This window comes from Porites lutea, chromosome 10 (genome assembly GCF_958299795.1).
Source record: "Porites lutea chromosome 10, jaPorLute2.1, whole genome shotgun sequence".
NCBI classification, from domain to species: Eukaryota; Metazoa; Cnidaria; class Anthozoa; order Scleractinia; family Poritidae; genus Porites; species Porites lutea.
Window position 1 is genome coordinate 909906 of NC_133210.1, and position 27167 is coordinate 937072.

The window sequence follows — 27167 nt, forward strand, 5'->3', positions numbered from 1 at the left end:
CATCGGGAGATTTCATCGACTGTTTGATTACAACACCCTTGCAAATGGGTTTTCATTTGCAATTTATCATCCACTTGAACGGAATTTCTGGCCATAGTCGACGAATTAGAAATCATAGGTCACATTAAACAAATGAAGCTTTGAATTGCTACTTTCGAACCGCAGCTCCACGGGCGCAAAATTTAGGATAGGAGTCATTTACACTAGTACCTATGTAATCCTCCTCTATTGTGCGTATGTGCCTCTTCTGTTAGTTTCTATTCAATGCACTACTTAAATCCAAATATTTTCTTCGGAAAACTGTCCTTGGAAAATGCCTTTTGCTCCCGAATCGAAAGCAGAAAACGTAGAAGCAATACTTAACGTTCATAATGTTTTCAGCTGAGACTTGGTGAAATCACATTGACTTGTCATAATTCCTACGCTCCTGGTGGTCTTCTGGAGCGTAGAGATAACAACAGAGATTATTGACATAACTTATAAATGCCAATTAACAGAAACTGAGAATACCGAACAACATCGAGAACATATTAAGATGACAATTTGCTACAAGGGCTGGATCCAGGTACCCTGTAAGGTTTAAGAAATTTTTTCGCTCTAATTAAGATCCTCGAAAAATTCTAAGGCGATGCTATTAAAAGAACCCAAGACTAGAGAGAATGTCTCTTCTGTGGTACAGATCCGTTAAGATAGATTTTCTGACTGACCTAATTGACCATAAAAGTAGAAATTCATTCGCAGTAGACCGAGAAAACATAGGCACAAACAAAGGATACCTTAAATTCCGAGGCAAGTCTATCTCTAATTTTTGAGTTTAAGCCCTTGTACGTAATTCGCCGTCGGAACATTCTGGCAAATTGGTCATCATTTTACAACCAAGCCTAACGTTTGTTGACAGTATAGTCTTAGAGGGAAGCTGAGGGTCAATTTTACCTGCTAATGTATTCCTTAATATCCAATGCCGTTCAAAGTGAAGCTCAAAGCTTCTAGGCAATCTGTTAGAGGTTCTTTTTCTTTCTTTTCTTTTCTCTCCCTCAGAATTCCAAAGAGCCATCGTTTCTTCTACAACAAGCATTACAAATTGAATAATGTTATTGCGTAATTATAGTATTATTTACAAACGGAACCGTTACAGTTCTAAGTAACTGGAAATTTCTACACGGTACACGGTAAATCATTAAGAAGCGCAGTAAGCAAAACTATCGTTCCCAGCGTCTCCTCTTTTTCTAGAGGAAGAACGATACTGGGAACGACTTAGATACATTAGACGAACTGTGATCACATTTACGGAATGGTTACCATTAGCTTGTTTTTTAAGCGAGAGTAGCGTGTGCCAAACGTTCCAGCTAATTAAAGCAAGCAATTGACGCCTGATAGGAACAAAATCACTTCATTTCCTCAAGCTTGATACTGTGTGCAATTAGTTTCCCCGTTTTGATGAAAAAAAAAACGGTGAAACAGTGTGGCTATTATTTCCTAATTATCCCCTGAATGGTTATTTTCTGTTTAATTTTAGGCTGTCCGAGAAAAAATGGAAACTATTTGCCGATGCCACGGCGTGTCTGGTTCTTGCGAAACAAAGACATGTTTCCGGCGTCTTAAGGAGTTCAAAGACGTAGCCACCCTTTTGAAGAGGAGGTATGACCGAATCATCAACGTGATCACTAAAAACAAGGGCAGCAGTAAGAAAATGCTTAAGCCGAGGAGAAAAGTGCCATACACTCGAAATGATCTCATCTTCTTAGATCCTTCTCCTAACTACTGCAAACGTAGTCTTTCCCGAGGGACTCTCGGGACAGCCGGTCGGGAGTGTAACCCAAAGACAACTGGAAAGGGTAGTTGCTTGTATCTTTGTTGTGGGCGTGGTCATACAACCAAAGTGCTTCAAATCGAGGAGCGCTGTGAGTGCAAGTATTACTGGTGTTGCTACGTGAAATGCAAAAAATGCCCTAAGACGATTCAGGTTAGTAGGTGCAACTAAAACTGAACTCAGAGAGACAACAGTAACAAATGCAACGACTAAACATTTGGTGCGGGTGGATCAGTCAACGATGAATAGTTAGTGCCTACAACTGAAGAACTTACAAGGCAATTTGTGAAATGACTGGGAAAAAGTCAGGAAACTGTTCAATCATTTCAGCTATAGTTTTCTTGCAACCCCTTTCGGTATCTTCGATACTGTTTTTAACACATCGTTTCTGCATTCATTTCCGCAATCGTTTTAATTGTAAATAAGCAAGTCATTCCTGAAAAGCTGTGCCACTGGAAAACAAATGGAAACATTTAAATAATCTCTGCAAGGAATAACGACATGCCAAGAAAAAAATTCATAACACTATGCAGAAAGAACTATACGACGGTGCGCAGGCACAGCAAGAACAAGAAGTTTCTTTCAGAGAAGGAAACGATAAAAATGTGCTTATGCCCACCCCGTTAAGGTCACTAGCATTGGCTTTACCACAATAGGCATAACGATGATGAAAGAGTATATATATGAATGACTGTAAATGCACATGAGTACAACTCAACTAGTAGAGATCTCAGTCTAACAGGTAAACTACAGGCAACTTAGCCTGAGAAAGCACCGGACATCGCAAAATGACGTACGGGCGCACAATATCCATACTGATGACGCGACATCAGATCTGGGTAATGCTTGGTTGAAAATTTTCTGCAACCAATCAGAAGCATTACCCAGATCTTGGTAGTGACACGTAATCAGCGTGGAATTCTGCGCTCGTTTCTCAGACGTCATTTCGCGAGGAAACAAGTGGTGGCGTCGCAAAATGACGTCTGTTTACTCAGGCTACAAGCAACTCCATTCATGAAATTCTGTTTTACTAAGATCCATATGAGGATAGTGCTACTGTGATGCTCATTAGAACATTAGTGAGACTAGTGTAGGAGTGTTTTAAGCTTTTTAAAACTCAAATAGAACTGAGGTAAAAAAGATGTGAAATCTTGACTGCTACAAATGCAGGATGACAAAGGTTTTTAATATAATTTCTTGGGACACAACGCGCTGCAAAAGCCCAAAGGCAAATATAAGGGAAAGTGTGATCGGTGCCTGCGTATACGAAGCGTTAACACCAACCTCGTAACCAGAGTTTGCGTTACCCTTGTCCAGTGGAGCGTCATTGCCCGTTCCGCTGGACAAGGGTAACGAGGACTCTGGAAACGCGATTGCGTGGACACAAATTGTATGAGGACTACCGAAATGATAATACCAAAATTAGTGATAGTATCTTTAAAGAGAAAAAGAGAAGCAACACCTGTACCCCTTGTTATTTTGGAATCCCCCCTCTCCTCCAGGACGCTCTATATCAAGTACCATAGTTGATCATTTCTTTTAGTCATGGTTAAAATTTTTACCAAAACAATTTTTATTTTTGTGCACTGCGGTAGAATACCATTTTACGAACTCCACCCCATAACTTTTTCATTTGCACTTTCAATTATAATTCCTCCTCTCCGCTCCGTTTTTACTCGTTTCCCTTTTTCTGATAGTTTTGTTTGAAGCACATGTGTAACAAAGTCTGTCAGTCTTTTTGTGTGATTAATCTTCAGGTTAATGGTTAGGGACTTGTGTGCTTCGTGAAGAAACATCGAGAGTTATACAATCTTAGAAAGTTATTAATATTTATTCATTAAAACACGTTTATTTACACTTTAATAATATGCATTGTTTTACAGTTACAAATAAAGATGTAAATTGTCAGTCTTACGAAGACTCTTTCCCTTGCTTTGTAGATCACTTTAGTTGCTAAATTAAGCAGATCCGAAAGGTTCAGTAAAACTAAGGCCCTGTAGTATGCGTTTTCGTTTGTCATCGAAAACGCATCGATCGATTCGCGTCCACCTACCGTTTTGATTTGATGCGTTTTCGATCGTCCATGCTAAAACGTTCGAAAACGATAGAATTGTACGTCGTGACGTAAGTTGAACGCTATGCCCATGCTACAAACACACGCGCCTGCGATATTTTACAACCCACGTGGTACATATGACGTCATCCTTTTCACTTTTGTTGCGTTTTCGACCGTCCGCACTAATACGAATTAAAATGTATGCGTTTTCGTTTTGATCCATTTTCGAGAGCGTTTTCAAATAGATGCGCTTTCGATGAAAACACTCAGCGTGTTAGTGTGAACGAAAGGCCTAAACTCGTCAAAATGAACGCGTTTTCAAACGAAACTGACGCATAAGTTTGGACGGGGCCTAAGTTGAAAATTTCAAATATATTTGGTGGCTTTGGATGGGTGGACCGCTCAACAACCTGACGTTTTACAATAAAGTGCTCAGTCGTCCATACTGTCCATGACACGTTCATTAGTCATTATTGTTTTTTGACTATTTTCGACCAGTTGCATTGTGAAACAGTGGAAGGAAAAAACTATTCATCATGTTCCCAGTTTCCACTGATATTAGCTTGAAGCTATTCTAATTTACGTTTAATTCCTACAGTGACAAAAATAGATTAATATATTTTTTAATCGTGACCATAACCAAAGATCGCAAAATATTAAGAATATTAATATTCGCGCAAAAAAAAAAAAACTTCTGTCCTCAATACAGTTTAACCGAATTGTAACACTTAAATATTTTATCCAACGTCGACTTTACCTTTCACGGCTTAGCTTACTAGTATCATGGAGGTTCAAAAAAATAAATATCATGGGGTTTTTTTCTGTTGCGAAGCCGCGCCAGTTGAAATAGAGAGGAGACGTTTGACGTTACGTTACCATGGTGTGGCATTTTAAAGGTAGTGATCACTTGTAAATGCTCTATGCTTTACAAATATACTTCGATTCAAAACCTAGCTTCCACCGAACTGGATCGAAATGAGCGATGTTAGAGTTACCTATCCAAAAAAGGGGGATTAATGGCACCCCTCCCACTGCCAGGGGAAAATGAGACGGGCAGTCCGAACATATTATGCTTGTGGTCTTTTAACAGGCCCTCTCAAGTTCTTTTTACAGAATTCAGTATTTATCGTCAAATGAAATGTAGAACGTTTTTCCTCACTTCACTTTGAATCCCTTTCATTATTTATCTTGTGGTCCCCATCGGTTGAAGTCACCGTTTGTTTTATTAATCAACATAAAAGCCTTATTAGCTCGCTATATATATTTACAATATTTTCTCTTTATTTTCCTGACCTCAGGCGTATTTTACAAGAAGCATATTCGTGGAGTTTATGTTTCTAATCTGACACTAAGAACATTATTAAGAAAAAAAAGAAAAAAAAACTTCAATATGCTTGTGTCCGCCTATAGTGGTTACTGATAATAATAAGAATAACAGATATTAATCAGTAAACAGTATTCGCTTACGGAAATTGCTTTTTACCGATAATTTTAAACTGTGAATTTTAACTTTCATTATAATTTGAAAACTAACGAAGAATGCGTGAATGAAAGGAAAGGCAACCACGCAAGTATTATATTCAGTAATGATGTATTGCCTAGCAGGATTTTCAAAAACATTAAATTAATTTATTATGTAAGTAGTTTTTCTTTTATCTGCTTTATCTTTCCATTCTGAATCAAGTCAAGATATTCAAGAGAGAATGGCAATAGCATTTCCCAAGCCCTTACTAAAAGATATTCAAAAGGGAAAAATCGAAGGCAACAGCATTTGCGACATGAATCATAAAGTTACCGGCTCTTTTACTTCTTCTCTCCGACTTCCGCCGTGTGATGCGGACCTCACTGATCCATTTTATTACTATTTCATTCTCATTAACGCCCATCGTAAAATGAACATTTTTCAGAGTACAAGTTGGTCAAGGAATTTGTTTGAATTTATGCGATAACGAATTACCATTAAGAAAAATGTGAGTTATCTGCGTTAGCATTTCTTATCTTTCTTCTTCAAGTAAAGATTTTTTCTACCTGATGTACAATTTTCTACAAGTTTCTCCACTAATTCGATCATTTTAATATTGCAATGCTTTTACGCTGCTGGTGTCAATTTGTATTTGTACTGACACATCTCCATTAGTAACACGTCTAACATGTTGTTTCACTGAGACGCGTGGCCGCATCTCGAGCATTTTTCAAGCCTGGCAACAAATGTTTGTCACAAACATCTGCAATTACCTTAGTATTAGGCTTCAATTTTTCATTATGACTCAAACATTTATTAATGAGGAAAAAAAGCCATCCCATATAGCACTAAACTGAATCTAAGTTTGGATGCTATCCTCCTTAAAGAGACTTCAAAATATTTACGTTTGCAATTCAAGTTGATTAAAATGGTTGTTTCACAATTAAGGAGAATTGGAGCCTCTTTCATCTATTTTGCCTAGAGGGAAATAACTGCTCAGGGCTTGTTAAGTTTATCCCGCAAATGGCCCACAAGTTCGAAGTGGAAAATTGATGCTAAAACACATTTAAAACACGACAACATAGTTATAAGGCTTGATTGGCAAAAAACATTTGTATGACTGACGTATTTCAATAAAATATCGTTTTCAACAATTTTATCTAAATTCTTCGTACAATTTGTAGTTATGCGGTGTTTGAGGTAAGAACCCTTTAGCAATTCAAGGTTGGAACAATATATTCGCTTTTCGTGAAAAACAAGGTACTAAAAACTGAGATCCTATCTTTTGAATACACTCTTAATTTATTCTCCTTCATGATAGTGCGGGGCTCACAACAATGAGAGAATGGTCCCTCAAATTAAAAATCGTAAAAGAGAAATATTAATATATGCAAAAGCATTCAAATTATCACGCCACCTATGAAAGAGAATGAGATTTGACAGGCGAGAAATCGCTTACATAAAAGCCTTCAGAACTTCTTTGAAAATTGTATTCAGTGAGTTTTCTTAATCTTTTCGCCAAGCGAACTTGTCAATCAAACACATAAAAGAGAAACTTTCAACATTTCTAGTGCGAGTAATTTATTCCAGGTGATTGACGAGTCACTGTTTGGTGTTTCATGACAGACTCATGGTGACAGAAGACCCTACGGTGGTAAGCAAGGGATGTTTATATTTGCATAACGGTTGAACTTTAGGTTTACAGCGCATATAGACAGAGGCCCTGGTATGTCACGTCTCTGACCTTTTTTAATGCTATTGGACTGTAGCACGAATGGCTTTTGATTTGCCCTCAATGGGTGGCCAGCGTTAATAATTGTTGTTAATGTGATAGCAAATGCAGCATCTGGTAACAAGAGACTAGGTCACCACCACGCTGTCAAATCGAACTGCGACCCGAGGCAGTAAGGTTAACCAAGAAACTACCGAAAAGAAAGAAAACGAAAGCTGGTTGGCAGACACCATATTGCTGTGAACTACCTTCACCAAGGCGCGACTCAACAAACCAGTTGACAAGCTCCAAACCGTGGTTTCGCGGTATGGGCAAGAAACAAAGCAAAAAGCTTGATCCTGAGGTTTTAGGTGATCTCCTAAAACACACAAATTTCGACGAGAGAGAGCTCAAGTCTTGGTACAAAGGTTTCCTAAAGGACTGCCCGACCGGTTATTTGACGAAACAACAGTTTATAGAGATGTACAAAAAAGTATTTGATAAGGGAGATGCATCGCGGCTAGCCGCCTGTGTTTTTCGACGATTTGATGTCAACGGAGATGAAAAAATTGGTAAGACGCGTAAATGTTTATATCCTAAAATAATATGAGAAAAGGTTTTACTTTAATTCATTTCATTTTATTTTGTATTTCGTGAAAGAAATCCATAGAATTATTTCATCCAATTTCTTTTGATCACAAACTATTTTCATTTGTATAACAATAGCCTAACACTTTCATTTTGAAATAAAGTCTCAGTCGATAAGTTAAATTAAAAACAGCACATCGAGAGAGCAAATGTCGCCTAGATAATACCTTTGTAACTGTTACGGATTATGGGGACAAACTAAAGCATTCTATCAGTAACAAGCCTTTAAATTCCTCGCAACAACTCTTTATCAATTTCGCAGAACAAAATTTATTTCCCCAAGATTCAAAAGAAGACAAAAATTGACGAGGATCAAAACAAATGTTGCAAAAAAGACTCGTGTTTACAGTGTGTTCCGAAGTGTCATGAATAATTAAACATTGGTCAGTAATTGAATTTTCGTGCCTCTTATTGCACGAATATATATATTTTTTTCTTTTCAGTGAGGTAGTTTTTCTTGTTTTTGAGAAAGCGGGAATATGTCCTAAAGATACCATTTCGACAAAAGAGAGCTTAGCAGCGTTAGGAGAAGCGCAAAGGAAATATAACATTAACCCTGTTCATACGCCGCTGAAGAAAACCAAAACTCGCTATAAAGTTTCACACGAAATTGCCGCTGATATTTCAGCAAACGCATTTTATCAGTGCCCTCGAAACCATCGTTCCAAAAGGTTATCTTATGCCAGCAACGTACCCAAGTTTTCAACTACTAATTTCCATAAACAATTTTTGTGGATATATATTTGCCTGATGTGCCAGAGAAATAAATGAAGTTCGGTAATTGTTAAAAGCGTTGACAAGCATTTCTCAGACAGGTGCAAAGGGGACGAAAGGTTTTTGTCGGTTGCCATTACCCCGAAGTGAGCGTTTCGCACGACTTTGACAAAAGTAAAGCTTAGTACGTTCACAAACTAAGATTTATCTTCAGATTAAAGTTATGCAACAGCGTTGAAAGAGATTCTTCACGGAAATCCAGTCATCATTATCAACTTCATAATCAATACCTTTCGGAATATTAGTTAGTTAATGCTTTCTATTTCCATTTCTGGAGCTGTTTCGTTTTATTGAGCAGATGTACGATGCATGCAGTTAACAATTTCTGCACCGAAACTGTCAGAGCATGTTTTGCCTCATAAATGTTGAGTTTACAGATGAAACACTAACATCTCGCTTCCATATAAGCTTAAGTGTTTCCACTTTGCCGAGGATTTGCAATTTACTCCTAGTGAATTCGTAGGCTACCAGCAATGCTGAAACAATTTGAGTGTAAATTTATTAAACAACATGGCCGTCCATTTCGAATTTAATTCATAGATAAAGTCTATGAATTTAAAAATAAACATCTGAATTAACAGAAAATTGTAAAACGTTTCCTTCTTCTTTTAGTTTAAGGGAACTAAAATGAAATAAAAATTTATGACCTTAAATATATTTATTTCCAGTATTCAGCTGAGTATTAATTTGGCGCAGTTCATTAGCGGGATCGAAGTCAGAGAACTGAAATAAAATGAAGTAAAAATTTATGACCTTAAAAATATTTATTTCCAGTATTCAGCTGAGTATTAATTTGGCGCAGTTCATTAGCGGGATCGAAGTCGGAGAACTGAAATAAAATGAAGTAAAAATTTATGACCTTAAAAATATTTATTTCCTGTATTCAGCTGAGTATTAATTTGGCGGGAGTTCATTAGCGGGATCGAAGTCGGAGAACTGTAAACAATTCAAATCTGTTTTTGCAAACTGCTGACGATTTCAAATAAATTAATTGTGTAAGTAAAGGAAGTCTAAAACTCTGCAAACTAATACTTTTTTAAAATCCAAGTGAAACAAAAAAAACTTTCCTATCAAAACTTTATTGACACAAGCTACCTTCCGCTTTTTTTGTTGGCCTGGCTCTAAATTCTGACTGAAGGTAAGACTTCAATACGTTGTGTCATAACATACCCTGCGAGCAGAATTTTCCCTCTTGCATGGCTTTTATAAGAAACCTCTGCTCGTAGGGTAGTCATACCAGGACCATTAAATATTATACTTATTTTCAGTAGCGAGGACTTTTCAAATGAGAACTGTCTTTTTATGGTGGCAAGGGGTGGGGGGGGGGGGGGGGGGAGGCAGTGACATAGCTTACACCACCCGTCCCCCTGTGGAAATCATTTTTCCCGCAATGTTTTTGAGGAAGTTGGGTTAGTGTAATGAAAAAGGTTTTTCTAACGTAATTAGAAAAACGGCCACAAATACAGAACAAACATTTTAAATGGTAGAAAGCAGGAAGAAGTACAAACTTAGTTGTTTACCAGTAACTAACAAACAAACCACTCTTACGTGAATTCATGGTGTGTAGGAAAGCCAAAAAGTAAGAATCGAATCGAAGGTTGTATGCCAGGCGCTTACTACCAAAACAACAAAACTTCTCGTTTTCTGCGTGTCAAATACTTAACTTGGCGCCGCGCGTCTTGCCTAGCAGTGAATGACGCACAGCAAAGGCAAACTTATATTAATCGCACCATGCCTTTTAAAAGTTTTAGAGAAAATTATGCGAGCAGTTTATGTTCTCTACACTTAAAACAGTATGATTTACCAATAAATTGGTGTAACTTACAGTCTTAATTACAAGGTTGGATCTGGTTGTTTGCTTGAGGAAGGGTGATAGGAAAATAGTAATGGCGGTTATTTTGCTTTGTTCGTGACACATGGCACATGACGGTGCGAACAAATTTACAAGCAATTGCTTAATTGAAAACTCGAACGTGTTCATACACCAAATTATTAATAAAGTTCTAGTTCACTTTTCCTCGCCCCATTTTTCTCGCGCGCTGGATTCCGCCAATGAAAATTTTCCCCAAACCTGCTTGCAGGCTACTCCCTCTAAGACGCTCTCTATCAAAGGTACATACCTACATACTCACCAGCCTCCCCGCAAACTTTCTTTCACAGATTTTCGTGAGTTTATGTGTTCTCTCTCGGTGTCGACACGAGGAACAATGGAACAGAAGCTTCGATTTGCCTTTAGTATTTACGACGTAAATGGTGACGGGCATATTACAAAGCAAGAAATGTTCCGCATCGTCGATGCGCTCTACAAAACAATGGGTGACAGACCAGAGGAGGTCAAAGGCATACCGAAATGGGACGAACTTACACCTGAGGAACGAACGCTTAAGGTTTTCCAGAACTTTGACACAAACAGGGATGGTGTTTTATCGCTGTCGGAATTTATCGAAGGAGCCATGCGGGACAAAACACTAGCACTCATTCTCTCTGGCGAGGGAAGTGATCAAACATAAAGCGGTTATTTTCATAGTACTGAGCCGCTACAGCTGCCATGCTACTTCAGGACATTTTTTAGGAATTCTTGAGAAGTTCAACTTTACTACTTTTGAGAAAGATGCAGGGGTGGCGGACTCTTGGTTTTGGATAATTTGAAGTAGTATAAAGTATCCTTCAATACAGAACGGAGGCATTTTTAAGAATTAAATCAAAGTAAGCTTGCATGGCATCCTCCGATGCACACTAAGAGTTTATCAGTGAGTTCCGGACGGGAAATGCTGCAGTGTAGATTGCCCAGTAGTGATACCGGGGTAGGAAACTGACAGAGGTCATACATGAAGTGCTCAATAGGCAGATCTAGCAAGACAACGCAACATCAAAAGGGCGCGGGAGGGACCGAACTCGACTTCCGTCAACAAGAGATCTGGGTAGGAGATTACTTATGGTGCTTAATTTGCGCGCCACTCTACCAATTTGGTCAATTCGGTTTTACAAATCTGCGCTCTCGTCTCTCGTCACGTTGTTTCTGCTAAATCTGTCTGAAGCCGTAGATTTGCCTTGTACTAGGCCTTCTCGGTCAATTCACTTCGGTGACGTATCCGGGGCGATACCACGTAATGAATTTGAGGGCCATGATCTACACTGGATTCTGAGCCCAGAGAAGGACTAAGCTGGTCTGCGTTAGAACTAAACTGAAAAAGTGCATGTTATGAAAAGTGCATGTTATCATAAGCTCTATGGCAAAAAGCCTTTCTTTGCTGACTGGAAAGAATTTCCGAATCTGTGAAGTAGTGGGGCGGGTAAGGCTTATTTTTTAGGTTCGCAGCAGGTATTACTCAAAGTTCCATAACTCTAAACCTGCCGGCCCAAATTAAATAAACTGATAAAACTCAGCAACTGTTAGTGAGCAAAAATAGCAAAATCGGACCGCGGTCTTAATGATAGTGATTTTTAATCATTGGTGTTACTTGCCGTATATGTCTGGAAGCTGAAACTCTTTGAATTGCATGCTAGTGTTTAAGAGCCTTCATGGCCTGACTCCAGCATATTTACTTAATGAATTTAGCCACGAGTGCGATTTAACACGCGCCATAGAGATTTGCTCCGTCTGCCGCTAGCTCGGACAACTAAGTACCAGGTTCAGCGGAGCCAAGATCTGGAACACGCTTCCTCTGGCCCTGAGGAGCGAGCATGATTTAAATAAGTTTGGTTTTGGCCTGAAAAGGCATTTTAGATCCAAGCCAAATTGAGCCTTCGATACTTTTGCTATGCTTAGTTGTTCCATTTTTTTCAGCTGTTATTATTTTTTGTGTTGTTTTTTCTTTTCACCAGGGCCCCACATTCAAACCAACCTGACTAACTGGGCACCCCTGACTAAATATTCTTCAAAATAAATAAATAAATAAATTGAAAAAGCCTAAAAGGTACAATTGTTCCAATCTCTTTATTTCTGAAATGGCATTGTTAAATAGCTTTAGACTTCGTCGACGAGTTGTGCCTCGTTGTCACACTTCGACCGCTTGGGTTTCGGCCAGAATTGCTTGAAAGCTATGTCATATAGCCACGCAGTTTCAATTTTGCAAAATACGTTTCCAGAACTTTTGTCCCGTTTTTTAATCCTGCCAAAAAGCATCAGCTGGTTCCTTGTTCACGTTTTCGCTATTTTTGGTTCTTTCAAATTACCCTTTCAAATATTTCATCAGTCGGAATGTCCAACCGTTCTTTAAGAAACAGATCTTGAATCGGACAGATTGACGAGGAGTTGGCAAAACCTTCCAACTTTCAACAAGTAAGACGAATAAAAACAACCAGGTAAAGTGTTGCAAAGATTACAAAGAGGCCAGCATGAGCTTTCAAAATGTAACTTAGGTTATTTTTGTGAGTAGTAAATTTTATGAACCAAAATATATCACGCAAAATCAGTACATACTGTAAATGAACTAATAAACGCCCGGGGCGCCTATTTAATGTTAGGGGTCCATGTGGGGGCGCGTAATAGATAGGAGGCATTTAAAAGAGAGAGGCGTTTATTCTCATAACTGTAACAAGCTCAGCTAAACTACAACGCTTTCGACAAAAATATCAAGAGAGTTTACAAATAGCGCGGAAAATTCACTCCATCAATTGATACGTCTTGAGATCCTCTTACAAATCCCAACATCGATGTCAGAATTCTCGCTCAGCGTTACTGTGTTGCAATCATTAGTCTACCCTTATCGGACTCGTCCCCAGTCGTCTCTAAGTTGTCTCTACTCATTAATTATTTGCTAGGGAAGAGCTTGGGTTATGCGCGCGGGGAAGATGGAAAGGCGAGAGGAGGGGAGACTCTCTCTCCCTTCCCGTCATCCCCTTCATTAAAGAGCCCGTTCTAGTCTTCCACGCCAATTACTAATAATGAGAGACGACTGGGGACGAGTCAGTACCCTTATCCTGAACTTGACATTGAACAAGATGAAATATGCAAACCCTGGTAGGTGCTCCTTTTTGCTAATTCCTAGTATTTTGGAGTAATTCTCAAAAGGTGCGTCTATTAGACAGGGCGTCTAATACAATTTTAACAGCTTAGAGAGGGCGTTTATTATATTAGGTCATTTACGGTATTGTTTTTCGACCATAAGAAAGGCACCCCAGTCCACCCTCCTCCGTAGTTCCTAAAGCTTCAAGAGGGTCAGCGTTGATAAGAGACATCTGGACTCCACTTTTGTCACTTTTGTTTGTGTTGGTACTTTTCTATTCGAATCGATAGAAAATTGTCCACTGCTTGTTTACTAACTTTTTAACGATGGTAGGTTAATTGATCTTGTATAAAATTATAATTATCCTATTTGCAATGAAAACGCTCTCGCGGCAAAAAAGTAAAAGAAGGACATGCTTATAGTCAATTTAGAGTGACCTGGTTATTAAAGCTGATAACTCGTGAAGTCAAGTATTACCGGCCATTGAGTCAGATAACATGTAAACTCCTCAAGGTGGCTCGACTGGATTTCTTAAAGAGAATACCTCCCAAGTTTGAGCATTAACTACGTCGGCATGAGTAAAGATATGGGAAAAAGGTTACCACAACTGTATTATGTAAAAATGAAAATGTCCCATTATCTGGATTTTATTGCAATCGGAGTCGCCATGGCAAAACAATGAAATGGATAAAAACAATGCCAGTGAATAATGAGGACGCTCACTGGTAAACTCAAAATCTGGGGGGGGGGGGGGGGGATTGGTTATATTGGAGGCCCTATTTAAAAGCCTTCCCCGTTTTCAATAGGCTCAGGGTTCGCAAATACGCCAAATTTGGCGTATTTTACGCCAAAATTGTTCAGATGACTCCACTGAGGTTACGGAGGGAGTCACTTCGACTCCAAAAATTTTCGGTAACAAACACGGTTTTATCCTTACCTTTTTCGCAACAAATACAATTTACGTTAATTGTTAACGTTCTAAACCTTAATAAACTCATTGAAATTAAAGAATTATACTGCATGACAAAACAGGAAGAGGGTCAGGTAAATTACGATCAAAGTTTACTCGATGACCGTCTCATGGATTTGAGCTTTCCAGGTCAGCGGACCGCCACAGCTACTTCGTGTATCCCTCACGATAGTGTATACATGCCAGGACCAAGTGCTGGAAAGTCTGATACTTGACTCCAATTATTCCAAAATGACTCCTAAATTTGTGAAGTAGGAGTCACACTGACTCCACTCATCAATAAAATTTGCAAACCCTGAGGTTGATTTAGCAACATAACGCGAACGTCATTTGACGACGGGAAAGCGCGCGAAAACGACTAAACTCGACTTCCGGTGCCCAATTTGTCGCTTTGCCATTGGTCAAGCCAGTTGTTTGTTTGCGCGCTCCATCGTCAACTGACGTTCCAGTTCTGTTGCTAAATCAGCCTATGTTCTTGAAACTTGCAGAGTATATTTACTGACAATTGATCGTGGGAAATGTGGAAGGTGAAATGAGGCTTTCCAAATCTTGTACTTGTAATCATCCTTGTCCTTGAATCTAAAGGTCTCTCATGTAATTCTAGACCAGAACCAAATATGAAACAACAGCCAATAAAACAGTGAAAATCACTTTAATGTGTTAATATTTACAAGAATTCTACAAGGAAAGCATTGAAAGGACAAGCGACTATTAAATGCGAAAGATACAGTGTTAGCAAATAGAGTTAAGTTGCTGAAAACTAAAAAAAAAACATACATGTATGAAGTAAAACCGGAAGGTGTAGGATAATTGAGACAAAGAGAAAGGGGAGAAAAGAGATTAGAGAAGGACGAATTATCAATAATTATTTTAAAAATACTTGCACCATTGGTTTGAAGAAGTTCTGCACCTGTGTATGCTAAGAACTGCTTCTAGAACCACTGTTTATTTCTTGTGCCAGACAAATAAATTCCTCTAAGGAATCAAGGCATCTTACAGGGCTCCCTTGCTCTTAAATCCAAATACAAGCTTTTCTCTGTTATTCCTGTTCTTGTTGAGAATCATGTCTTGTGCAGCTTTTTCCTGCTTTTTAATTTCACGCTCTAAACCCATTTTCTGCTCGGTCAATGTCCTTCTTTCTTCCACCATAGCCAAGCGCTCTTCTGCCTGTATATCCAGTGAAAAAAAAGAAGTGCATGCAATCAGATACCTTTAACTGTACAGTAACCAAGCATATCCCCTTACCTGAGCCTGTTAATAAACTTGACACAATAGAGCCAACAGTGGCTAATAATATGATAAAAAACCCACATATAAGAACCCAATTTGTGGGAGAACCCTGCATATTAGGCATCTACTAAGAATGCAGGATATACATGTAAATAAACTGGGTCTTTACATAGGCTCTTATATCAATCTTGTGGCCTCTCATAAATTTGGCTGTAACTTTCTTTAGTGTTAAAAAAAGTACTTATGTATGAAGTAATCACACTGAGCAAAAACACACAATATAAAGATCCTCTAGAGTTTTACTTCCAACTGGTTTTTACTGACTTTTAGCATAGCAAGTTTTTAATAATAAGGTTCTTATACATGGGTTTTCACTTGAATCATGGCACACCTTCGTGAACTCTGCAAGATCATGTGCTTCTACATGCTTTGATGCACATCCCATTTTTGGAAAATTTTTCATTCAAGAACTATAGATTGGAGTACATTGTTACTGAGGTGTCGTCTTAAAAGAAAAAACCCTGAAGTCTGGGATGTGCTTTTTGGTGAATAAATGGATCAAGTGTAGCCGGAAAAGTAAAAGAATACTTATCTCCAAATGATACACGGTATGTCTACTCTCGGAATTTTCAGAATGAATATGAATCCATGAGTAAGTCCTCTAAAACAATTCAGCTATTTGGATGCACGGTTACTTTTACTAAATAACTGTAGATCAATAAAACAAACCAAACTTGACCACCGTTGCAAGATTATTTCTTCCTGCAGTGTGATGAAATAGAAGTACAATTTGTTTTAGTTTTAAGACAAAATACAGCTCAAGTAAACAAAGGCATTACTGATGATTACTGCTATGATATGCACATAAAAAAGTAACACAATTTCCCTTCTTGTCTCCCTGAGATTGACTACACAGAGTATGTTGATGTACAAGTTCTCTTTGGTTTGAAAACATTTAAACCAGTAAGATTTTTATATTCCTTTATCACTTTGGTGAATTTAAAACCAAGGCAAATACAAGCGAATCAGGTTTAAATTTATTCAAATGAAGAAAATGGAAGCCACATGTACATGATATACTCTGTAGACTTAAGTCTACCCCACTACTCAAGTCTTGAGGCAACCGACCTTTGCATCCCGTGCCCCCAAAATATGCCCACCCAAACATGGTTCAAATCAAAGACATTTGGTAGAAAACATACCAGTTTTTGATTGGCATCATCAAGTAGTCTTTGGAGTTCCTGAACTTTGTTTTCAAGATGACTAATCTTACGACGTTCTTCTTCCTAAAACAAACACATAAATATCTCAATACAACATGTATATTTTCCAGGTAATTATTATGAATGTGCTCTGACCATACAAACTACCATAACAAATTTATTTTCACACAAGGATCCAAACCTTGCATGGAAAACAAGTGAAATTCCAAGCACAATTTCCACTTGTGCCAGTTGTTTGCACAAATGTACTTCTAAGCCTTTTTCCCATGTACAATTTACCCATTAAGAGACTGCCACTAAAGCAGAATCAAAGACAACATAAAATATCAAATTCAGTTTCCAGTTAAAGCAAAGTGAAACCACCTCAATAAACACCAAAAACAAACGTTTACATTTCACTTGAAATAAAAGCTTACGAGCTGGTTTAGCCCACAAAAAGCACCTGTAAAGGAGCAGCTTTTTTTTACCAGTCATACATACACATGGCTGCCTAACATTTCCTATGAAATCTTCCCGGTAACAGCTCCTTGCAGTGTTCTTTAGAGTTTGTGAAGACTTGAACTCTCTCCCACTAATGCAATGTTCCTATGAGAAGCGCGCTAAATAATTTTTCCATTAGATGAAAGTTCCTTAAGCTTTCAGCAAGTTCAAAAAATGTACAGTTCTTGCAAAACTGAAGTCTTTTGCAAATGTCTGACACAAATGTCAACTTCAAGGCTATAATGGCACAAAAAATAGTAAGGCTTAAATCCAAATGCTTGAAAAGACAGACTGTACTTGGCAACGTTTCCCTTCTCAAGTGACTGGTTGCTCGCATCTGTGGAAATAATCTGAGTGTTTGCAGAAAAATGACACAACTTTAAAGTAAAGAAGGGAGGGAAAGGGGCTAGAAAGAGGAATTCACGAGTGTACAAGTATGTGTAGTTCCTATGAATGAGAAAATGATGGCAATTTTGGTTAGTGTACAAGGGAAGTGGAGATACAATTCACTCTTGATAATTTTCTTCTCCCCAAATTTTGACCACAAACTGATACATTACTATCTAATGAATATCATTAACCTCTTTCATTTGTTGTTCTTCGAGCTGCTCCTGTTGCCGCTTTTCAAATTCTTCAACCATTTGTTTTTCCATTACTGTCTTAGCTTCTTCAACTCGTTTCATAACTTCAGCATCAATCTCATCTTTCCTTTTTGCAAGCTGTTCTTCAACTCTTTTAGCTACAAGTTCCTCCACTCGTTTCTGTGTTTCTTCTTCTATCATCATCTTTTCTTTTTCTGTTGCACGACTAGAATGAAAACATGATGGCAAATAAAAGCAGATTTAATCCTGCAGTAAATCAGAGATAGCCATAAAGAAGATAAATAAAAAAATGATATTGTTTAGTGTAAGTTGTCAGTCCCTACTTCCAGACAATTTTCTTTAAATTTTGCAAACCAAATCTAAAGCCAAATTTTTACAACATTTGAGTTGCAAACAGTGATGAACTTCTCCACAGATTTATCTCTTTAGAACAAATAGTTGGACCAGCAAATACATATGTCATATATCGCACATTGAAATTGGTTCACTCTTCTGTTAGGAAGTATGATACAGCCCAACCTGAACAAATATGACCTGCCGAAAAAGGCCACAAAAATCAATGTTGCCCTGGAAGAGGTGCTGTACACAAGATTAAAAACCCCCATTGTTCTTTACTTCCAAAACAATAGTGAAATTTTTGAGAATCAAGTCTAAACCAATTTTCACAATATTCACAGAAAGGCTCATGACCTTGTCCATAGATTTCTGTCTTAAGGTCAAGGTTGGACTGGCAAGGTAAATTTAAATTATACACCCCCACCAGCACATGTACTAAACAGAGACATCTACACAAATGCCACCACATATTGCTGCAAAGGTGGCAGTTGTATACAGGCTTAAAACTTCTGTTGTTCTTCTCTTTGGGTTTTACAGGGAAATCCTGGTATTTTCAAACCTCCTGGGAAAAATGTTTGAATAATACGGTGGTCTGAAAAATCTGGAGGTTACATTTTTAGGAAATCAGTTTTGGTTTGATCGATGGGAAAAATCACTGCTTCAACATTATTTAGCCTTGAAAAATAATTTAAAAATCTGCTGAAAACTGGGTCAAACGAAATAGATTTCCCTGTTGTTATGCTCCACAGTGGATTTCAATTCGCTTTTGTGTTTAAATGTTTGGCTTTTAACAAGGACTTCCTTTTTAAATAGGGACCACAGGACAAGAAAATTCAATCGTGCAACGTGGCCCCAGATAAACCGACAGGCGTATTTTGCGGAAGGCCAATGACTCTGAAGCTTTAAGTGGGGCTTGGAAACTGAGTGAAACAAGTTCATTTGGGGTCATTGAATTGGAAATTGATTCACTCAGTTTTCTAGGAACCGTACCCCAGTCATTAAACTTGATTCATTCGGCGTTCAAAAAGAATCTACTCTAACAAAGACTCTTTACAGCAACCCTTTGAAGGAAAAAGGGAAATGTGAAAAAAACACTAAGAGAAATATAGTCTCACATTTTTCTTTGCCGTTCCATTTCGAGTAATCTTTCTTCTTCTTCTTTCCGTTTGGATTCAGAGTCGTCCGCTTTCCTCTTTACTATTGATCTACCAAATCTATCAACGCTTGGAGAACGACTCCTGCTTCTTGAATATCGCCTCTTCCTTCTTGGTGATCGAGAGCGACGACGAGGAGAGCCATCACGGCTTCTTTTCTTGGAAGAAGACGAGCTTGGTGAGCCGCTTCGCGATCGTCGCCGGTAGCTGCGTTCTTTTTTGTGTTTTCGGCGCGGGCTTCCGCTCTTACTTCTAGAGCGAGACCTCGACTCACTCTTGGGCATTTTTAAAAAGGAGTACGTGGCCTTAACTTGCTAAGAATAAAGTTGAAAAGTAAGGACATTCATCATTCCATTCAACGCGGCCTGACCCCTGCTATATGCACAGGTCCAACCCACGCAAGTAATTTTACTCGGTTTTTTTATTTTTATCGAAACCACAGGTTACCCAAGCCGGCACAAAATGGAATAGGAGACCTTGCGCAAATAGTCTAATCAGCTTTGAAATTTATGAACAACAGAGAGAAGCAAGGCTGGTTTTACAGTTAGGAAAATAATTTCATTGCCATTATTTCGACGGGTCTTTTCTTCACGGATCACGGGCACGGGTCTTTTCCTCACGGTCTTTTTGATCTTTCGCTTATTTTCGGTTTCACACCCTCTCCTGGTGAGGGAACTCTTGCATCACACAAACGAGGCAGTTGTTACTATGACATTTATGGGGTAAAAATGGCGGTCTTGTCTATCTAACAACATCAAGGCCACTGTTTTCATAATTCAGAGCGAAAGCGAAGACCTACAACAGGCTAATATTTCAGCGGAAAGCTTCCAAACCTTTTTAAGAGATGCAGACTGTATTGTAACGAATTTGCGAGGGTTGAATTCAGAGTACATTTGCAATATTTTTGTTCATTTTACCTGACTATTGCAAGAAAACTGTGCTTAAACTATGGATTTAGACCGCGAAGACGCAACGAGCTTGCAAGGTGGATCTTCAGATGTTGCCTCTGAAGCTGCAGGAGCAGTAACAGTGACCGATTCCACGCTAGCACTCCCAGATGAAAACAAAAATGGCGTGTCTAATTCTTCGTCTGAGAATGGTTTGGAAGTTGACCGGGTCTCTCCTGGTCACGGCAGTGGTGGATCGGAAGGCGAAAGAGAATTTGAACCAGCAGAAATGGTGAGAGTAACTGGAGAAAAATGGCTTGATCTTGATCTTAGCAACTAGAGAAAAATGGCTTGATCGTGGAAGGGAGCTTTAGGTTGAAGTACGCGTTATACTCGTACTTCAATCTCTTATTATAGTTTAAGCTACCATCAGATCAGCCTAAATGGGTTATGTGCACCGAGCGCAGCTGCAGATTTGTCTGATGGGCATAGCTTTACACACATACATTAAGTTAAGACAAAGCTTTAATTCTAGTTTTGACAGTGCTTTTCGTGCCACGTTGAAGCAACTCGTAATAATAAACAATTATTGGATGAGGTTTTTGTAATATCCGGAATAATCAAGGTCGAGGTAAGTGTCATCAGCCTCGGCCTTTTGGCTCGGCTGATAACACTTACCTCGACCTTGATTATTCCGGATATCACAAAAACCTCATCCAATAATTGTTTTATTGTACATTGTTTTGAAATAAATAACGACAAATACACTGATGCACGGACCCGATTTGACATTGCTCTTGGAAATCATGCATTGTGCGCACAACCTACAGATTAGTCAGTTATCTGCTAGCAGATAACTAACTTATTTGTAGGTTGCACTGATTTCCAAAATTAACTGTAGGCTCTTAGCCAATGAGAAGATAGATAGTGGCCTGGGTACAAATGTATAATAATGAGTGGATATGTTACAGGTCAATATTACAGGTATATTCAGGTTCAAATTTTTTAACCTAGTTTGATTCTCAATTGCCTTTGTCTCCTAGTCATGATTCATGAATAATTAGAGCTAGGAGACAAAGGAAATTGATAATCAATGCTGGTTAAAAATTTTAACCTGTGACATATTCACTTCTTTCAGGACACTGCTTGAAAGTGGTTTGGTATTCTGCAAATGTGTTTAATGAAGATCATATCCGTTAATCTTTACTGTACTTATGAAGAATTATGATTATTTACCTTTTTAAGGTACCATTGATTAAGGAAAGAGTCACCTTAAGTGCGCTAAAAGCCGACATGTGGACAGCAGAGCATGATGCTACTATAATCAAGTTTCTAAGGGACTACACTCACCTGCTGTTAGTGGTTTATGTCGACAAGCTACTTGGATTACAAGTGGCACTGTCTGTCCCTCCCCATCCTGCTGAAGAAATGACGTACATGATCAGGTTTGAAAATGCAGTCATCACACCTGATAACATTGAACAGAAATTGAAGTTTGGTACAATCAAAGCTAACCATATTGAAAGTCTACTGAGATTGATGACAAATGTGTATGCCCCTTTGTTTTTTGGAAATAAATCTTGGCCAGATAGTATCCTTTGTGATAATATTAATATTAATAATATTAATTAGTAATAATATTAATACTAAAGACTTATGTGTAAAGAAAGGGCAAGTAAATTATTCTCAATGTCGGAGGTGTATAGACGCTTGTATCAATGGATCAGGTCTATTATTGGTAGGAAACTCATTAGTGGCTACTTACTTACACTGTAATCTTAAATGTCCAGCCACTTGAATTTTCTGCCAATTTGCAGAATGACTTCCTGAATAGAAGGACTGAGGGCTGTCAACAAGTTTTGAAGCAGCTGTAGCAATACAATTCACCTGAAAGATCTTACATAAAATTTACAGTGTAATCTTAAGCTTTTCACTTTGATCACTCATAGCATCAAGACAAGCATTAGTGAGATCAGCCATAACAGGTGGTACAGTTTACAGGCCTTAATGACAACTCTGACGACCAGTTTGCTCAGCATGATAAAAATAGTACCTCATGATACTGAACAATTTTTGACAATGTTTGGATAATAATTTGATAGAACTTGGAGACTCAGAAAATGGTCAGTAACTAGAGGTGCTGTAATCTTTCTATTTTTGATTAGAAAAATGTCCCTTCTGGAGTGAACTTGTCCTTTAAAATGTTAATAAGACATAAAGCTACCTTTATGAAATTTTCCACCAGCCTTAGGTATCAAAGAGCAATGTTTTCTATTCAAGGAAGAAGTATTATTACCCTTAATCACAAATAAGGTATTAAAAATGATTTCTCAGCTCAGCTACACAAGTTTATGGCCAATTTAACAGACACTCGGTACAAGATGCAGGGAAAGACAGTATTATATGTCCCCAATGAAGGAACTAGGCTTCCTATCGAAGAGGCAGCCAAGAGTAAAGAATTTGTGCAACGTCTGGAAAGTAAGACACATTTCATCATAATGTTCTTTTTGGAACCATAATGTTTTGTAACTCAGGGGCCACACACTGTTACCACTTTGACTAATCCAATTTTGCAACCCCAGTATAAAATGTTGTAGGTAAAACCCATTTCCAAGTTAAACCAGAATTCCGTATGTCCCCTAGAAGTAAGTAAAGCTGGGAAAATAATGAGACTGTGAATCAAACTAGGCTGACTACTGGAGTCAACTATTGTTTTCGGACCCTGAAACAATAGCTTCTCTTATAAACAACACTAACCTTGTAAACGTTTTATGAATTGACCCCTGGTTTAACCTGATAACAGATTTAACATACAGCATAATCATTCCCAAACACTCTGTGGAGATTAAACTGAATTTAATATTCTTGGAAGGTGGTGTCACCTTGATCTGTCGGAGTTTGATCTCATTTACATTGTAGATCCTTCTGAATGCTATTGGTAAGTGTGAATGGCTCCTGAGACAAGCTGCTGATCATTTAGTAGCTCTCAAATACAACATTTTCATCAGTGTAATTTATGTAATGCTTGGTTTTCAGCTGCAATGATTCACTGGACACGGCAAATTAAGGAAGTGCTAAGTAGTCAGGACACGTTTGAGGCAGCAGAGAATTCCGGGCCACTAGAGGAGATTGAGTTCTGGCGTAGTCGCTGTGCCGATCTCTCAGGTATTAGTGAACAGCTGGACAAACCAGGAGTTAAAAGAATACAGTCTGTTTTGGAGCATTCCAAGAGTTCTTACGTTGCACCATTTCTCAAACTCTCAAAGCTCATTCAGGTTTGTGTCTTTATTGCAATCTGATATTTCAAAGTCCTGATGTGTCTGATGTGTGACTAATGATATTAAGTAGCTTAAGAAGGCAGATTATATATGTGGGGGTCAGTAATAATAAAAATCACTCTATTGAAAAATGATGACTATAGAATGATACTGTTTTGGTTAATGTTTGAACACTGTTGATGAATAATATTGTTAAAAATGTCTCCCCTTGCTTTTCATAGACTAATAAACTTGTATGCAACCCTATAGTTAACTCTATGTGTATGAGTTGTGGTGTTCTTGTATTAAAAAAAACAATAACAAAAAAATCTATGTTTTTGTGGCCTTTGTTTAATTATTTCGTAAAAAATGATCAATAAATATTCATCTTGCCGGAGAGCAAGGGATGCAGTGGGATAAGACAAATGATGAAAATTAGAACCACTTTAAATGATGTAAGCCTCTTGTTTGTCTTAATTGTTACAGTAAATCCCTTGCACTCCAGAATTTGATAGCAGTTTTGTACCACTTGAATGAATAGCTGCAAAGAGCCTATTATTATCGATCATTTTAAAATGTTTTGTTTGCTACCAGGATGGATCAGCACAGGCACAGAGTAATTTAAAGTTCCTGTCAACACTTAAAGGACCTTGTGAGGAACTTGCTCAGGCGCAACCTAAAGACATTCCTGGCATGTTGTCAAAAAGACTGAACATTATTCGTATGATCTGGATGAACTCTGAACATTACAAGAGTAGAGAAAGACTCACTGGTCTTCTTAGAAAGGTAGATTTAGTATTTGGTAAAGTAGCATATGGTGGAATAGGGTGCAAAGTAAGTGAAGCCTTGTCTGAACTTACAGCAGCTCAGGGGTTTGTCCTCACTAAGTTGATAGCATATGGTGTTTGAGGGTCTTGATCCTTAAAATGGGTCGAACATTTTACCCGTTTTTGCATTGTGTTTCCGGTGTGTTGCCTGGATAGGGTACTTAAATTGTATCAGCTAAAATTCAAGTGTATAAAAATGCCCAGCTACAGGAGAAAAAAATTATCTGTTAAAACTGAGCTATCGCTTTGAGTATTTGGAAAGTGATTTAATGAAGGTTTGTGCATTGCTATAATTAGATTAATATTTTGCCCCTTGAATACGGTGCATTTTTCAGGTTTGGGTTTTTTTATAGGGTATCAGTTTTCATTTGTCTCAACCTTCATAGGGTCAGCTGGGTTAAAGATCCTATGGGCAGGACACACATATGTTAATTTTATAGGAGAACCCACCTGCGCCTCCCGCCCACCCAGGCTTCACATCTCAAACTCTTTTATGACTCAATGTTTTGTACACATTGTTATACCCAGTGCTCTAGGTACTTCCAGAATTTCTAGGACTGGCATTGTTTTTTGAGAATAAAGGTGTTTGAGCTGGACACTTCTACCCAAGATTTCCAGGCATAACCAACTCTGCTTCTTCATAGCCTGTAGCCAGAAAGTGGTTTTACATGTAATCTGTTTACCGGTAAACACTTTGGAAACGTGGCTTCTTAATATATTGCCTGTCCTGCATTCGGCAAATGTAAGGAGAGTGTGCACCAGTTTGGCTTCAGAGAATTCAAAATCACTAAAGGAAGTTATTAGCTATGACCCATATTTTGAAAAAATGTCTCTTGTAGAAAGTGGATTTTAAACAGTTATTATTGGCCCTGCATAGGTGAGTAATGAGATTATCAAGAGATGCAGCACCAAGATATCACTGGATGATATATTTGAGGGTCGAATCAAGACAAGTATGCAAGGCTTGCAGGAGAGCATTGAGTGCTGTGAATCTTGGAAGAGCACTTACAGCAAGGTATAATGCTGAAACATTAATTTTGAATTTGCATTTTTGAATATGGTTAATTTTTTATGACCAAAAGCGATTAATAAGGCTATCTTAGAGGGTATGTAGGTCCCTAGTCTGAAGTTCAACACCATTTGTTTCACATGTTGGCAAGGAAGCCATGTCCCTGAAGGTATTATACTTTTGTATTTGTGCTTGTATTCATCACTGTCACCATTTCAACCTGGCCACCTTTGTTTGAATTCATTTGTTGCTTTTTTTCATGTGACATATCTCACTATTTTAAGGCCATGTTGCTTGTTGGAATTTTACCCTAACAGCTCTGTATTTAAGTAGCATCCTTATTTTGTTGAAAACTAATGTACATCTGTAACTTATGAGGGATACAGTCATATAAATTTTACCAGCATGTCAGGTGGTGTTAATATTCTGTGTGAAAAGTAAATGGGTTTTAAAGTTTCTCTTTCTCTGTTATGCAGATCAGTAGAATGCACTCTAAGCTGTCAAGTGAAAGATGGATTCTTGATCAGAGCAGTATTTTTGCCCAAGTTGATGCTTTTGTGCAGCGATGCAAAGATCTTCTTGAGGTATATAAACTCTGATCTCTTCTGTTTGGACTATTTAAGAGAACTGGGATGTTATTGCATCTCAAAAACAAAACAAAAATAATGTGTGTGATAATACTCAGCGTACCAGTTGTTTGTAAGAATCCCTTTAATCTGTACTTGCAGAAACATTTTAGCAATTCCCTGGTTTGTAATGATGAGCTACAATAAACTGGGCATGTATTTTATAACAAGGATAAATTACATAATTATATTGTGATTTTAGGTGTGTGAGGGGCAAATCCACTTTGCCAGAATGTATGATGGAGAGAAGAGTCCATTACCCTGCTTTCAAGGTGTGAGAGGCCCGGAGGTTGTTAGGAGTCTGTTGGAGATTGAAGCTACATTTGAAAAGAATCTGCAAATTTTAAAAGATGTGAAAAAAACCATTTTAGATGTCAAGGTATGAATAATAACTTTACTACAGCAGCAAAATAGAAAAACAGTGTGTGTGGTTTCAGAAAATGTCCTTACTCACAAATTAGCAGGGGAGAAGTGTCTTAAAGGCCAAATTTTAAAGGAACAGAAAGACTGTACTTAAGAAGGGAATTTTCAAAGGATACTGCTATCCAGTGGATAAATCACTTTATCCACTAAAAGGCAAAATCAGTTTTCCTTATACTTCTAGATATTGATTTATTTGTTGGATAGTGCTATCTATCTTTTGAACAACTGGGGCCTGCACTGGTGTACAATAATATTGTACGGTGGACTCCCAATAACTCTTTTTTTATTTATTTTTTATTTTTTTATTTTTTTTTTATTTAATATGTCTGTTTATTTCCTATAAAACTACAATTACACAGTGCATACTTACTATTACACTAATAATACTAAAATAAACTTGCTTACACACTTACGCAGTAACCAAAGCATAACAATTACACAGTGCCTACTTACTAAAGTAAACTTACTTACACACTTACGCAGTAACCATAGCATAACAATTACACAGTGCCTACTTACTAGTACACAGTATCTTAAAAGTAACAATATAATGCAACGACAATATTATAATAATACTAAACCTGACTCCCAATAACTCGAACCTTCAAGGGAAATTGAAAAAAAGTTCGAGTTATCGACGTGGAAGTTCAAAGCAAATAACTAGAAATAAGGAAATGGGATGGGGGAGGAATGAAAGTAGCATGCACACTGCACTTCAAGGGCTGATTTTGGT

General features: G+C 38.0%; 5 protein-coding genes across 7 annotated transcripts in view; 4 read left to right on the plus strand and 1 right to left on the minus strand.

The window, feature by feature from the left end:
• LOC140951335 (protein Wnt-4-like) overlaps positions 1-3724 on the plus strand; it is a 29675-nt gene extending 25951 nt beyond the window's left edge. For both annotated transcript variants that reach the window (XM_073400603.1, XM_073400602.1), the window contains one exon: positions 1517-3724. In XM_073400603.1, coding sequence (XP_073256704.1) covers positions 1517-1981 — 465 coding nt within the window. In that variant the 3' untranslated portion in view covers positions 1982-3724. The remainder of the gene's footprint in view (positions 1-1516) is intronic.
• Positions 3725-6859: 3135 nt separating this feature from the next.
• LOC140951343 (neurocalcin homolog) lies at positions 6860-12296 on the plus strand. Its single transcript, XM_073400611.1, has 2 exons — positions 6860-7611; positions 10622-12296. Exons 1-2 carry the CDS (start codon positions 7368-7370, stop codon positions 10969-10971), a joined length of 594 nt encoding a protein of 197 aa, XP_073256712.1. The 5' UTR covers positions 6860-7367; the 3' UTR covers positions 10972-12296.
• Positions 12297-15013: 2717 nt separating this feature from the next.
• LOC140951340 (uncharacterized) lies at positions 15014-19790 on the minus strand. 2 transcript variants are annotated; one of them, XR_012167273.1, is made up of 5 exons: positions 19367-19790; positions 17895-18120; positions 17314-17650; positions 16813-16896; positions 15494-15547 (listed from the first exon to the last, which is right to left on the minus strand). XR_012167273.1 is itself a non-coding variant. In XM_073400607.1 (4 exons), exons 1-4 carry the CDS (start codon positions 19687-19689, stop codon positions 15374-15376), a joined length of 807 nt encoding a protein of 268 aa, XP_073256708.1. In that variant the 5' UTR covers positions 19690-19790; the 3' UTR covers positions 15014-15373. The 2 variants fall into 2 exon arrangements, 1 of the variants encoding a protein (XP_073256708.1); XM_073400607.1 differs by lacking the exon at positions 17314-17650 and having other exon boundaries at positions 15014-15547.
• A 563-nt stretch (positions 19791-20353) lies between these two features.
• Positions 20354-24458, plus strand: LOC140950832 (dynein axonemal heavy chain 2-like). The gene is made up of 5 exons (XM_073400054.1): positions 20354-20584; positions 21538-21883; positions 22627-22770; positions 23329-23567; positions 24144-24458. Exons 1-5 carry the CDS (start codon positions 20354-20356, stop codon positions 24456-24458), a joined length of 1275 nt encoding a protein of 424 aa, XP_073256155.1.
• A 799-nt stretch (positions 24459-25257) lies between these two features.
• Positions 25258-27167, plus strand: part of LOC140951318 (dynein axonemal heavy chain 2-like) — a 53212-nt gene continuing 51302 nt past the window's right edge. Inside the window, exons 1-3 of the mRNA XM_073400570.1 lie at positions 25258-25391; positions 25862-25969; positions 26214-26390. Of these exons, the coding sequence (XP_073256671.1) occupies positions 25332-25391; positions 25862-25969; positions 26214-26390 (345 nt within the window). The 5' untranslated portion in view covers positions 25258-25331. The remainder of the gene's footprint in view (positions 25392-25861; positions 25970-26213; positions 26391-27167) is intronic.

What these genes read in the sequence shown, in the direction of transcription:
- LOC140951340 (XM_073400607.1), bottom strand. Translation starts at nt 19,689, where the DNA reads ATGCCCAAGAGTGAGTCGAGGTCTCGCTCTAGAAGTAAGAGCGGAAGC. An exon ending in ATGGAACGGCAAAGAAAAAT is followed by an intron (nt 18,121 to 19,366) that starts GTGAGACTATAT and finishes TTTTCATTCTAG; the next exon opens with TCGTGCAACAGAAAAAGAAA. An exon ending in AAGAACAACAAATGAAAGAG is followed by an intron (nt 16,897 to 17,894) that starts GTTAATGATATT and finishes TGTTTGTTTTAG; the next exon opens with GAAGAAGAACGTCGTAAGAT.
- LOC140950832 (XM_073400054.1), top strand. Translation starts at nt 20,354, where the DNA reads ATGGATTTAGACCGCGAAGACGCAACGAGCTTGCAAGGTGGATCTTCA. An exon ending in AAATAAATCTTGGCCAGATA is followed by an intron (nt 21,884 to 22,626) that starts GTATCCTTTGTG and finishes ATGATTTCTCAG; the next exon opens with CTCAGCTACACAAGTTTATG. An exon ending in ATTTGTGCAACGTCTGGAAA is followed by an intron (nt 22,771 to 23,328) that starts GTAAGACACATT and finishes CTTGGTTTTCAG; the next exon opens with CTGCAATGATTCACTGGACA.
- LOC140951343 (XM_073400611.1), top strand. Translation starts at nt 7,368, where the DNA reads ATGGGCAAGAAACAAAGCAAAAAGCTTGATCCTGAGGTTTTAGGTGAT. An exon ending in CAACGGAGATGAAAAAATTG is followed by an intron (nt 7,612 to 10,621) that starts GTAAGACGCGTA and finishes TTTCTTTCACAG; the next exon opens with ATTTTCGTGAGTTTATGTGT.